The sequence below is a fragment of the Blastocystis hominis genome (genome assembly GCF_000151665.1).
Source record: "Blastocystis hominis, Singapore isolate B (sub-type 7) whole genome shotgun sequence assembly, scaffold_8".
Classification (NCBI taxonomy): domain Eukaryota; class Bigyra; order Opalinata; family Blastocystidae; genus Blastocystis; species Blastocystis hominis.
Window position 1 is genome coordinate 794,673 of NW_013171867.1, and position 13,865 is coordinate 808,537.

At 44.3% G+C, this 13,865-nt stretch overlaps 4 protein-coding genes; 2 read left to right on the forward strand and 2 right to left on the reverse strand.

Annotated features, from left to right (window-relative positions):
• Window positions 1–644: 644 nt before the first annotated feature.
• GSBLH_T00004925001 (uncharacterized protein) lies at window positions 645–1,896 on the reverse strand (the record flags this gene model as incomplete). Its single annotated transcript, XM_013043905.1, has 10 exons — window positions 645–828; window positions 860–907; window positions 939–988; window positions 1,019–1,162; window positions 1,192–1,244; window positions 1,275–1,383; window positions 1,414–1,455; window positions 1,487–1,597; window positions 1,628–1,723; window positions 1,753–1,896. 10 exons carry the CDS (start codon window positions 1,894–1,896, stop codon window positions 645–647), a joined length of 981 nt encoding a protein of 326 aa, XP_012899359.1.
• A 104-nt stretch (window positions 1,897–2,000) lies between these two features.
• Window positions 2,001–2,558, reverse strand: GSBLH_T00006905001 (uncharacterized protein; the record flags this gene model as incomplete). The annotated part of the gene is made up of 5 exons (XM_013043906.1): window positions 2,001–2,115; window positions 2,145–2,194; window positions 2,226–2,323; window positions 2,356–2,481; window positions 2,522–2,558. The coding sequence occupies 5 exons, from the start codon at window positions 2,556–2,558 to the stop codon at window positions 2,001–2,003; spliced, it is 426 nt and encodes a 141-aa protein (XP_012899360.1).
• Window positions 2,559–4,435: 1,877 nt separating this feature from the next.
• On the forward strand, window positions 4,436–5,080 carry GSBLH_T00004926001 (uncharacterized protein; the record flags this gene model as incomplete). XM_013043907.1 has 1 exon in its annotated part: window positions 4,436–5,080. One exon carries the CDS (start codon window positions 4,436–4,438, stop codon window positions 5,045–5,047), a length of 612 nt encoding a protein of 203 aa, XP_012899361.1. The 3' UTR covers window positions 5,048–5,080.
• A 7,784-nt stretch (window positions 5,081–12,864) lies between these two features.
• On the forward strand, window positions 12,865–13,101 carry GSBLH_T00004928001 (uncharacterized protein; the record flags this gene model as incomplete). The annotated part of the gene is made up of 1 exon (XM_013043908.1): window positions 12,865–13,101. The coding sequence occupies one exon, from the start codon at window positions 12,865–12,867 to the stop codon at window positions 13,099–13,101; it is 237 nt and encodes a 78-aa protein (XP_012899362.1).
• Between the last annotated feature and the right edge of the window lie 764 nt (window positions 13,102–13,865).

Below are 13,865 nucleotides of genomic sequence, written 5' to 3' on the forward strand. Positions count from 1 at the left end.
ATATCTCGTTTGTTCAAAGTTTGTTTGTTCGAAGTTTGTTTGTTTGATTGATTGATCGACTGTTTATTGTTTTATCGAAAACAAACCCAGTTACAATAATGATGATGAATCCAGTTCATACAAAGAACTCGCAAAGTTTCCTTGTTTATAAAGATGGGTGGACGCAATCGTCAAATTCCGTCCTGATGCCTCTGCGAATTCATTCAAGCTCTGAATCTCCGAAAAGCACGTTCCTCCCACGATATAGCAGATTATCGGCTCCCCCGTTATCGTCGTCGGCTTCGGCGCGGGTTTTCCGTACCATTCCACTTCTCCCTTCTTCTCCACCGCTTTCTTCGACAGCATTTTCGTGCTCCGCATGTTGCCTCGCACGCTCCGACTCAGATCCTGACCGATGATTCCTTGCACCACATGATCGCCCGAGTCGTACAGCGCGAATTTCGTCGGCGGCAGCGCGTTCGTCGCCAGATCCTACGCTTCACCCGCTTCACTCGTCCCCACATTCAGCAAAAATCGAATCTGGCTTTCATACCGCGTTGTCATCAGCTGCGTGGTCTTCTGTAACTGCTTCGCCTACCTCAAAACCCGATCTCAAACCGTACTTGGCGAGCATATTCCTTGGTGTCCAATCGCTGCTTCATCGGCTACAATTCATTTCGAATTTCAATTCCAACCTGCGCAAGATTCACATTCAAAAGCTTCAAATTTTGCACCAGAGAGTAATCGCCCATCGGCAATCCGCTCTGCTGGAAGAGCCGTCGCTGCGTATCAGAATCGAGACCCCGAGCGATCGCGTACATCAGGATCAATCGCCGCTTGTCCTGCATGCTACACGTCATTCAACGGCTTTGGCACAAACGTGATTTCGCTTGCGAGCACTGCGTCCAGTTCCGCAAGCAGCTTTTCTCTAGAAAAAAAGGGAAACGTGGAAACTCTACTGGGACGGAGTGGATCCAGCATCGTCGCATCCAGTCAGAATGATCTGTTCCTTTTCGTGAAGATCTCAAGCCAGAGCTACGAGAGGAATCAGCCGATTGAGCGCGTGATCGCGGAACAGGTCGATACACATACGACTGATCGTGACGTGCAGCGCAAACAAATCGTTCCGCTGCTTTCTCTCCGGCAGCGTTTTGATCAGATTTCCGATATCCTGAATGGAATTCTACGGAAAACCTTGCGATCGTCGCTCACTTTGCTCTCTTCCTTCTCGGCCTGAAACACCTCCACCGCCTTATTAATCCATACTGCAACTCACTCGACGATTCCTTCCCTACCCGCCGTGTTCTGAATGTGTTCGTATTTATACGCTTCCCAAATCCGATCCTGCGAATTCAGCAGGACTGTTCGCGACTTGTCTTCGCCGGAGCGCGATCGATACTCGAACTACGCGTCAGACCGCAGCGACTCGCTCACTTCGCCGCCTTCTCCGACAGGGAGCAGATCCATCACCATGGGCTATGAATGGATTGGTGGGTTTGAACTGTACTTCGTAGGTAATGGGATGCATGAGTGGAATCAACGGATCTACGGTGCGATCCACCAAGAAGAGAAGCCCCTTTTCGTGAAGTTGACCGCCGATCGCGATGTGTTGTTCGATCTAGGGATGAGCCAACCGACTCGATTCCACAGATTGATAAAAGAGATCGGCGATTCGGTCACAAGGATAGCAGTTATAGTAGTGAATGTGAGGCTTGATGCCCAGATTCACGCAGATATCCACGAGCTTTCATTGAGAAGGAGGCGGATTCCTACACTGCTGGCAATTTGTTGGAGCACCGAATCATTGCGAACGCTGCCCCAGATGTCGGAGAGCGCGGTGGGGATATCTGGAGTGGAGATAAGGAAGAGAGAAATACTGGACAACGCGAGATTGGGCTCCTCGACGTGATAGTTCATGTGGATAAACTTGGTGTTCTGGGATCAAACGATGAAAGAAAAGGGTACCACCAAGCGCTTTCGAAGCACTTTGTTGTCGAGAATTCGAGTAGAAAGGTCTTCTGTTAGATCTGAATAGATAAAAAAAATAAAACAAGGAAACCTCCTTTGAAACGTAGTGCCACCTTGTCATACAAAACGGTTTCTCCACTCTGATCCTCCATTCCGCAGTAGGTGATTCTACAACAGAAACGGAAATAGGAATATACCGGTCAATACAACCCTCAGCACCGATAAACGACTTGATCTCCTTAAAATCCTGAAGTTTGAATTCTGTCACATTCCCATACCTCCAATATCAAGGAAACATTATTACTTGTGGGCTCAACAAAATAAATGGCACAAACTCCCGGAACATAGTCTCTTTTTGATTCGATGTGTTCTAATACTATTTATAAAACCGAGTAAGTGCTAGGATACAGATACAACCGTTATCAAAAAGGGCGAACTGTCCACAAACAGAATTTACTAACGACATCGTCGTATTGTCCAAGATAAGAATGAAATTCTCCTTTTCTGGTAGACCGATCACTTGGTCCAGAATTACTACAATTCAGGCATATAAATAGCAATATACTATCTTTACTGACGGAGCCTATTGTCTTTATCTCTTCTGCACTCATAATTTACAGATTCTGTCAACAAAACACGAGATATCTAATAGTCGTTCAAGTGAATGCAACCGCGGGGATCCTTTGAAAAGTGTGGGATGATGTTGTAAGAATACTCTTGGAGTGATTGTATAAGAAATGAAAGCGGTGAATAATCAAATTGAAACGGATGATGGGAAGAGGCAGGCGACGAAGATTTAGGAATGGAGGAAAAATGGAAAAATTCAACGAAGAAGGGTAGTAGGAAAGGGGGATGTTGTAAGAACAGTAGCATCGCTGTTTGAGAGCGTTCGTTGTTCGGTAGTTTCCATTTTTGAATTCATCACTGGTAAGGAAGCTGCAATTGATTTGGAAGAGAATAATACACCAGGTAACTTCAAATATAGAAAGGAACAATAATATCAGCTGTTGGAAGTATTTAAAAACGTTGGTGCTAGAAAAGTGTCTGGTACTGAATGTACTTGGATCAACAATGATTGCAACCAGAGAAATCGTACATGTTCGTAAGTGTGGCTGGAAAGGGAGTGAAACGAAATAGGCTTTGTGTTTATAGTGAAGGAAAATAGAAGGATTGGAATCGAATCAGAATAGAGAGAGAAGAAAGGAAATCGTTTGTTCATTGGCATTAGGCAGTGAAAATAAGAAACAACTGCAAAGCAGTACGTTTGATAAACAAGGAGATTAGGAATAGGATTCCAATAGAAATTAGGCTGCACTAATAACTTCACTTGAGTGTTTCGGAAGCACCATCAGCAATGGAGCATTGCTTGGACAGGAGATTCCGTGTTGAACTGCCCTTCTCAAAAAATGGGAATAGAACGAATTACAATACATCGCGTGTGATTATTACAAAATAGATTTGATATTTGATCTATTGAGTGAAAATGATAACTAATAGATTGAGAAGAGTAATATAATAAATAATGTTGAAGAAATGAGTTTATATCGTAATCAGGAAACGAACTGGATGTGACCAGCTTAATGTTGAAAAAAGAATAATGATGACATTAAGAATATATATATCATAGATTCGAAATGAAACTACAAATCGCATACATTATCATTCCCACAACAATAATACTCATGAGTTAAAAGAGTGAGTGGGTACATGGATCGGCAATACAAACGAAGAATGTATTCTAAAACGTTTTTTAATTAACAAAATAGATTTATGATATATCTAAAGAACTGTAATTTCTATATATAATTAAAAATAAATGTTGTTATGAATTCAATCAAATATCTTGTTGTAAAGATTATATTATCGTAGTTTTACAATTGGATAAATCTCAACTTCATGAGGTTCAATTGTCAGTACTATAAATTCCACTCTAAAATGAAAAGGGCATCCATATACACACAGATTGAATGGAAACAACAAATTCCATATAAATATTTACCTTCATTCCTAGAAATGCTCACAGAAAATATGATAAAAAAGCCATTAAAAGAAATCTACCACAATTATGGAAGAGGCTTAAATATCGTTTCTAATCCATTGAAAATGTACAGTATAACTAATATCTATTATGAAAAATGAGCCAAACTCATATGTATTGGTGTAACGTGGGTATAGTTCACCAAATCCTTATTTTAATTCATGTCTCACAATGAGATATAAGAAAAAACAAATAGCATTTAATTATCCTCCTTCTCTATATTAATTCAGTAATCTCACATTCCATAGAACTCAACTATTTCACTCCTAAGTCCAAATTCTACATATAACATAGTGATTCAAAAACTGTTCGATTGTCGTATATTCACAATCTATGAAAAAAGAAGGGAGTTTCATTCATTTGTTCCCAACCTTTTCTTTGTACAAAAATGAGCCATCTTTCTACATTAATATTCATTATTTATTTATTTATATTTATACAAGTTAAGAAATGCCCGTCACGATTCGTCAAACTGCTCCCAACTTTTGTTTGAATGGAGCTCAAGGAACTGAAACAATTTCCAATATTTCGCTTGATAACTACAAGGGAAAGTGGGTAATTCTGTTGTTCTACCCCATGGATTGGACTTTCGTTTGTCCCACCGAAATATTCGCTTATAATGATGCTGCTGACAAGTTGGCTGCAGTGAACACTGTGGTGCTTGGAATTTCTGGAGATTCTCCTTATACTCATTTGAGTTGGTTGAAGGCATCCCGTTCTGAGGGTGGACTGGGTGGTCTTATCAATATTCCGTTGCTTTCGGATGTGACTCGTGAGACGATGAAGAACTATGGAGTATACAATGAAGATAAATCGGGTTTGGATTATGCTCAAGCTTTCCGAGGATTGTTCTTGATCGATCCGAATCAGAAAATCCGTCATATTTATATAAATGATAATGGAGTTGGTCGTAGTGTGGATGAAACGATCCGTGTGATCAAGGGACTTCAGTTCAGTGATGTACACGGAGAAGTCTGTCCTGCGAACTGGCACGAAGGTGATAAAACTTTCGTTCCTAACAATGCAGGAATCTCGAAGTTCTTGGTGAATTTGAAGAAGTAAAAATACTAAATGTGTGATATGATAGCATTTTTGTTTGTTTGAAAACACAACACTGGCATTATTTGTTCTGGATTCCAGTTGATACAGAATCAGAAATGGATACTCAAAATATGTGAATGAATGAGTAAGTAATGGTAAGAATGTGATATTTATATAGGTAATTGAATAAAAATGAAATGAGAACGGCCATATCTGATGGAAAGCGCCCTAACCCGTCCGATCTAGGAAGGTAAGTCATCACGAGTCGAGTTAGTACCAGTGTGGGTGACTCGCTGAGAAGTCTCGATGCTGTTCTTTTACTATTTTATTCTAATTCCTTTTTTTCCATTCTATTCCGTTCTATTCTATTTTTCACTTTTCGATTTTTTCACCTATTTTTTCCACGCATTTTATCATCCATTGTTATTATTATTAAACCAAACCATTATCTCATTCACTCACTCACTCACTAACTGATTGATTTGTTGATAAAAGAAGAATAGAAATATAAAAAAAGGAAAGAATCGAGGTAATAACGCATTGACACCTATTGCGCGAATTTCTTTCGTCCTTTTTCGACCAAAGTCACCCCTCAGATCCCGTTAACTGCGAATTGGCCGTTCGAAGTCTCTTTTCAGATCCTATCTTCCACGCTCGCTGTTGCTGACCCTGGACAACTGGTAGTTTTCACCCTTCATAAGAAATTAGGTGCGAAATTCTAATCTTAGCTTATTCTGCTCACCCCACTGATTATGGTAATTAGAGTAAGCCATGCACTACTCCATGCTCATTCAAGGTTCACCTAGTAAAGGCACGTTCGAATGGATCAACCCTTACAAGTATCGGAATCCCTACATCACTTCTATGACTGTCCTGTTCACACCCAATCAAGTCATGTTCAACAATGTGGATTCTACTAATGTAATCACGAACTCCAATGACGAGGAGCTAACGATTCCTCCTGGATACTACATGATCGGTCAAATCATTGCCATCCTCAACACCATGACTGATACTACATTCTCGATATATACGAAGGCTTCGAGTAATGGGTGTATTTATATCCAGTTCACACACATCATCGATTTCACCAATGCTCCGGATATTCGAGAAATCCTCAGTTTGGAAAGGCGAGCAGTCATTCTACCCGCTTCGTTCTATGGATCGAACGTGATTGATATCATGCGAAATCGCCAAGTGATCCAAGTGTACTCATCGATTGTGCGTTCCTCCGATCTGAGGATTGCCAACCAGAACAACAACCTGCTCACCACAATGATCATTGACGATCCCGAGGTTAATTATCTCCGCACCGTGGAAAACATCTGCATTCCAATGATAACCCGATTCGATCGATTGATGTTCCTGTTCCGCAATATGGATGGTAATATCATGTGATTGAACGGCGAATTCGAACTCCAGTTGACGATCGAAGATGTGTGCGATCAAGTGCCTTCCTCAATTCTACCGATGAACCAGTTGAGTATGATGGAAGTGTTCGATAATACTACGAAGAAGGAAGTGAAACTGGACAATCCTCTATCATTCGATCACTGTTCCATCTCGTCTGTGTCACTCTATACCGATTTCGTGTTGCACAACGTACCATCCGATCAAGTGATATTAATCGATGCGAGGACATCCACACACGAGGTGTTAATACCCAGAGGAGCCTACGATATTGAAATGATCATTGCAATGTTGAATGCAAGTGATGCCCTGTTCGAATTGGTGTATAGAGGCGAGAACGCCTTCCATATCACAGTGAATCATTTTTGCACGATCGATTTCACTCGTGCTCCCTAGATCCAATCGATCCTCGGATTCGAATCGAGTGTGCTGGTGAAAGGACTGGACAATCCACGACAATACTTCCTGAGTACCTCGTGTAACCAGATAGTGGTGTTGGCGAACGGCGAGACCTCCCTTGTCCTATCGATGCCTACTGATACTACACGTTCTCCCAGTTCATCGAGGCTGTGGGCAACGAAATGGACAAGGTACTTCCCTCGTATCGATGCCGATCAATGATAACAACCAGGCATACTTGGTCTCCGAGAATGCTCAATCGGTCGACCTGAGTGGTGCATCCGACATTGCGAACATCCTGAAGCTGGAAGGCTTACTGACAACTACTACTACTGTCGCGAGTGAACCCTACGACATCACGAATGGCATGAGTGTGATCCGAGTCTACAGTAGTATCAATGCTCAAACATTCGGTCTCAAGAGTCCGCTGATCGATAACCTGATTCATGTATCGATGGGACTGAACAACATGATCACCTGGGACAACCTATCGATCGATGTGATTGAACAATCGAACCTGGATTCCATTGATTGGGTACTGACAGACGCGAATGACCGTCCGATCTCATTGAATTCCAATGTGTACATCTCATTCACGATATCTTGGAAGTACAACTTCAGTAAGGTATTCAAGAAGATAGATATCAATGTCTATCTTCTATATATATACATATATCTATATATCTGAAAAGTAATAGTTTGATTGTTGCCTCCAACAAATAATCAGCCAGATATGTCTCACAGCTTGATATTGGACAACTACTCATTCCCATAGAGTCCATTCTTATGGATTTCAGCTTTATCATCAACAATACTGATATCACTATTAGTGAGTAATTCTATTCATCCTAATGAGTTGGGAACCAAAGCATTTCACTTTCATCAACCAACTCAAACAGCAAGTATTATGTATGCTATTGTTATTCATGCTCGTAATAGAACAACATTGTGAATCACTTTGTATCCCTATTGAAGTGGTGTACAATTCGATCCTTCCTTTAAATAGGAGATATTCTGCATTATTTGGCAGGTGGGGGATACTATATGGGTTAGAATAAGGGATAGTATTCTCTGGCAATATAACAAACTCTGATAGGTTCAGAGTGCATCAAAACGACAAAAACTGGACACCAACTATCGAAAAACCTAGAAACAGTGGAATATGAATATATCTCTATTTGTTCGTATAAAATATATTATGTATTCTACCTTATTTTGCTCAGTTCTTCAACGACACACCCACCTTTCTCACAAACTCTACTATTCGATTCTACTATACACATATCACATATTATTACTATAAATGATAACCCAAAAACTGCTTATCGCTAGCTTTTCCATTTTCATTCCTATCATCATATTCTACATACCCTATTTCTTTCTATCCCATCTAGAGTAGATTCCAAATGAATAGAACGAAAAACAAAACGCTTCCACTGGAAACAACACTCTTCGATCTATTCATTCCACAATATCCCATTTCCGCTCATCTCCTTCCACTTCACAGTAAAAACAACTCCCTCCCTATTCGAAATCTATTCTTCCACTCATACCCAATTTCAATACTATTTTCACAATTGCACAATTCTTCTTTATTTTAGAAATCATTTGTTTTACAATAAAAGCTATTAGCTTCGTCTTACTGGGTTTGAATGTATTCAAAATTTGGAATTGGACTTGTATGTCCTGTCTTTTGTTTTGTTTTCGGACTTCTATGTGTTTTTGTGTGTTGTGTTATGGGAGTGTAAGTATTGTAGCTGGGATGGGTTCTGTCGTCAAGTTGGTGTGTTTGAAGAAGCTAGTGTAGTGTGCGCTATTGTTACTTTGACTAAACTGTGTGTGTGAGATATGCATCGTGAACGCATTCAATACCATAATGGCAGTGGACCCTGGTTCCATTTTTGCTGTGTGGAGTGTGTTCTGAGTGAGGAATTTCTGTAGTTCAAACTGTACAACGTGGCGAACCCATTCATGCCATGTGGGACCGCGGATACATGGAGATAACTTGCAACGTGGGAGGTATCTGGTACAGGCACGACGTTCTTGCCTAGGATATCTGTTCTGTTTCTCGTATTTTCATTTTCATATTGTGAGGTGGTAGAGTGTGGTAGAGAGAACGGATTTGCGATGAGTGAAAGGGCAAACTATGGGAGCAAGACCTGTAGGTTTGTAGAAGCGGAGCGTGTGTGGAACTTGGGAGAATGGGACAAGAAGGCGGAGTATGCGAACTGCTGTGGGTACGGTCCTCGCCTCTGATTGATGGGAGCCGAGTGAACTGGAATGGCCAGTGGGAGCAGGCGAGTTCCAAGACGGTGCAGTTGTGCATTTGTGGGTCTGTGGAGCATGGGAAGGTGGAGGTGTGCGTGGTGCGGGCGTGTGGGAAGTGGTGGAATGGAAGAGAGGTGAGGTGCGTGGCGGTGGTGTGCCCCGCGGACGAAGCGGCGGGGTAGCCGGAAGGGCACTTGGGGCAAGTGTTGGATACGAAGTGCGATGTGGACTAGTGGGGCATGATCACGGATGGGTGCAACGCCTATCAGCAGTGGGAATCGATCGATCGATCGATAGGGGACGGGCTCCTGCCAGCCCATCCTGCCGATGCTGCGCTGCGCTGCGCTGCGTGGCGGGCGATGGGGCGAGGGACGTGGCGCTGTGGACGATGGGAGATGGGAAGCAATCCACGATGTACTGCACGAGCAATGTGGGCGTGGGCAAGGTGATCAACGACCCATTCGAGCCCATGAACATCCACATCGTGTTTGAATTGGCCGAGGCCACGTTCTCCTATCCCACCACCGCGATCTCCATCTCCGACTACACCATTGCCTTCGCCTTCGATGGCTCCTTCCCGCGGTTCTGCGAAGGCACGCACGCTCTACATCAATGCCAACAGGTTGGTGTCCCGAAACGGCCTCCCCTTCCCCGCGGAAACCCTCATCGCGACCTTCTCGACCCGCGCCGGCGTTCGGTTGGCGTTCGGTTGGCGTTCGGTTGTGGCCTGCTCGCATTGTGGAGAGCGCGATTGGTATGAGGGAAGTGGAGTAGGCGCAGCGCAGCGCAGCGTGTGTGTGCAGATGGAGGTTCCCTGGAGCAGTGGCATCTCCGATGAAGCCCCGATGGATGGCCTTGATGGGCAGCAATGTGCAGAGCCAGTTCTTCGAGACGCGCTCCGTGTTGGTGGCGGGCGCCATTGTGAACAGCGTGATGGCCATCAGCTGGCGTGTCCGCAAGGGCGCCTCCTGGTCCGCCTTCGCGTCCTTCTCCGTCTACCGCCCCGTCGTGCTGCTGCCTGCCTGCCTGCCTCCGCGCCCGTCGTGCTGCTGCCGCCTTCGAAGCCACGCAGGTGCGCTGGGTCTGGTGGTGGTGCGAGCTCTTCGTGCAGGCCTTGGTTGGCTCCCACTCCCAGCTCTTCGCCGCCGACGCGCTCCTCCAAGAGGGCGACGTCCAGCAACCCGAGCTCTCTCTCTCTCTTTAGCTCTCTCTCTATGCGTGCGTGGCCTACTGGGTGCGCGTGGCGCTGTGCTCCGCCGCGTGCTCCATCCTCTCCGAGGCCTCCTCTCCCATCACCCTCGCCGCGTATGTCGTCGCGCCCGGCGCGGTACAGAACCTCGAGGTGGCCGCGCTCTCCTCGACCTCGCTGCGCGTGCAGTGGGCAGAGCCGGCGGAGCTGGGCGGCGCCAGCATTCGGTACTACGTGGTGCGACGCTCGTGGATGGCGTCGATGGCCGTGATCCAGAGCGAGAGCGAGAGCGAGAGCGAGAGCGAGAGCGAGGTCGCCAGCACGAACTGCTTCCTGGACCTGCAGAGCGTGCAGAGCGTGCAGAGCGTGCAGAGCGTGCAGCACGCGCCCATCTATCTGAGCGTGGCCGCGTTCACCGGGTATCTCTCCCGCCAAGAGAAGATCCCCGCGGTTCTGTATGCGGTGTGTGTGGAATCAGGCGGAGGGCATTGAGTGGGACTGTGCGATGGCGATTACCGGATCCTTCCATGATCTCTGCACCGCCACGTGCGAGCTTCGCGCTCCCGCGACTTCCTCCTTCCTCCTTCCTCCTTCCGCCGAACCGTCTGGTTCCCCGCGGGACGCGATGTGTGGGACGTGTTGGAGGGTGGGATCCCCGCGACTTCCTACACGCTGGAGTGCGTCCCGAGCGAAGTGGGCAGTGCCGAGTGGATGGGCAGGCAATTCGGAGTGTCCACGATGGCCACGTCGGAATTCGTTGGGTGTTGGTGGTGGACGGCGAGCCAACCTCCTCGCTCACCGGTTCGCTCTGGGTGTGGGTGTGGGTGTGGGTGTGAGTGAGCAGGAATCTGGTGGGCGATGGGGTGGGGTCCGTGGCTCCCTACGAAGGTGTGCAGAGTCGACCGGGCTCTCTGGATCTCTTCCTGTCCAACTGGGCGCAGAACGCCACCGTGGTCTCCGTCACCCAGCCCCTCCGCCTCCGCCTCCGCCTCCGCTTCCGCTTCCTCTTCGCCTACGACGTGACCGGCGCGCTCATCCGCGCCCACCTCGTCGATCACGCCTGGTGCGCCGTGGGTCGCGATGTTTCCACGTTTCCACGATCCAGACCGATTTGGCAGTTGCTGAGAGAAAGAGAGAGAGAAATGGTTGCGGTGTTTGGTTTGGAAGATGGATGGATGGATGGATGGATGGATGGAATTGTAGAGATGTGGAATGGTTGAAGCGTTGTAGGATTTGAATGAGAATCGAAAATATGTTTAGGAAGGAAGGAAGGAAAATGTAGATTTAGAGTGTGTAGGGTGTTGGAATGATTTAGAAACATGAACAGAATAATCCAGAACGAGGAACCAAACGACTCTAGTTGATAATGAGAATAATAATAATAGAGTGCTGTGAGTTGATAGTTGAAACAAAGATAGATAGAAAGAAAGAAAGTGTATTTAGAGTTAGTTGGTTGGTTTAGGATAAGGAAATGATAGAAAATGGAGTGAATGGTTAACGATGTGCGAAGATAGGTTCTTTGTGTGAAAATCACTGGATCAAAACCAATTTCCATTCCATTCCATTCGATTTACTAGTTTTACTAGTTTTACTAGTTTGAATTGCTTTCAAACCCAACCATTCCCAAGTCAAAATGATTTGGCTAGAATCATGGATGGATAGATTGGATTATCGAAATAATAATGATAATAATGATAATAATGATAATATAGACTATTTAGACAAAGTGGAGTGAACAACCAAATCCTTGCTTCATAACACGATTTCACTATGATATCATAAATATACAACCTATACAGACATAGTAGACAACAAAATGGACTTTTCCATTTTGAGTGTTTCCAAACAATCCTGATATTATTATAAATATCTATACCTCCGAACTATTTCAACCACAAAAATGTGAACAAAATGATGCGAAACACAAGTGAGTACTTCACTTGGAAATCTTGGATCCAATGTGTATATGGTAGCACTCTATCATAATTTTTAAATATGAAGAATACTTAAATGTAAGGTAATAAACTGATATCTCTGTTTTCTTCATAAATTCTTTATATTTGGTTACAAATTACGGATTCAAAGAGTAGAGGCTAAGGATATGTGATAATAAATAGGTAGAATGGAGGAACTTAAGGGAAGCGAATTTCTCCTGGACGGTTACATAACGCGTGGTGAAGCAAAGGAAATCACTATTGGGGGCTGCAAGTATAGCCTCCAATATTATCAAGGCGATCACGAGGATGAATACACGTTGACGAGAGCTGGGAAGGTTTGCCTATTCCAAAATGGCATACTGAAGATGTGCTTTGAGGTGGATGCGAACGGGAGCGAAATCGGTGACTTCACGCGATTTGATAATGGATGTGTCGCATTTGTGCAATCCTTCGATGAAATCTGGGACAGAAAGAATTTTCATCGTATAATAAACCATGTCCGAGGCGAGCGAATGGAAATCTATTCGCATGCGAGTGATCACCTGATATATCACGGTGAATTTAATGAGAAGCGAGAACGAGAAGGATGGGGCATCCAATATGACGAAGAAACGGGTGCCATGCTGCTCGAAGGGATGTGGAAGGAAAACAAGCTGGTGGAAATCATCCGCAAGATCAAGGGAAGCATCATGACGGAGTTCAAGCGAAACGGGAACAACACCATCGCTTCGAATCGAATTCCCCTCTATGTGGGTGAATTCGTGTATGATGAATCGAAAGAATCGTTTCTTCGAAATGGTCGAGGATACTGGATCGATGAAGAAACTCGGATTGCTACTCGCGAAGTGGAATGGAAGATGGAGTGGAAGTGAGTGGAAGAGATCTCTATGATGGATGGTACACTCGATCCACAACTCCAAAACCCAAACCCAAACCCAAACCCACTCCGATGTCTGCTCCTGCTCCTGCTCCAAAACGCGAAGAACCTGCTCCTCTTCGATTCAGCGTCACTGGATCTACAAAATGGATCGATGTGAGTTTGCAAGTGACCGATTTGAAGATTTCATCGAATTGCTGTAACGATTTGAATGCATTGGATCTGAATCGATTCGAGTGGCTACGATCTATCGAAATCGGCGATGAATGTTTTGGATCAGTGAGAACATTCAAAATCGATGGATTGAATCGATTGAAAACTATCAAAATCGGAAACAATTCGTTTTCGCAAATGAAAAATGGGGATGAAAGTGATGAATCAGAATCATTCCAAATATTGAATTGTGATTCATTGGAACCCATTCAAATTGGTGAATATCATCCTTCTGATTATGGAGGAGACTTTGAATTGAAGAATCTTCCACAATTGGAATCCATTCAAATCGGTGAAAGGAGTTTCGGAGATTTTGCTGGATACTTTGAATTGGAGAATCTACCACAATTACAATCCATTCAAATTGGTTCAATTGAAAGTAGTTCATGCAATTTCTATTATTGTTCGTTTGTGATTCGAGGTATTGATATGATATTGAATATTTGAATGATGTATAGATCTTCCAAATCTACAATCCATTACTATAGGTGAAAATGCATTCAACGATTGCTTCTCAGTAATAATGGAAAGTATTGAATGAATTCG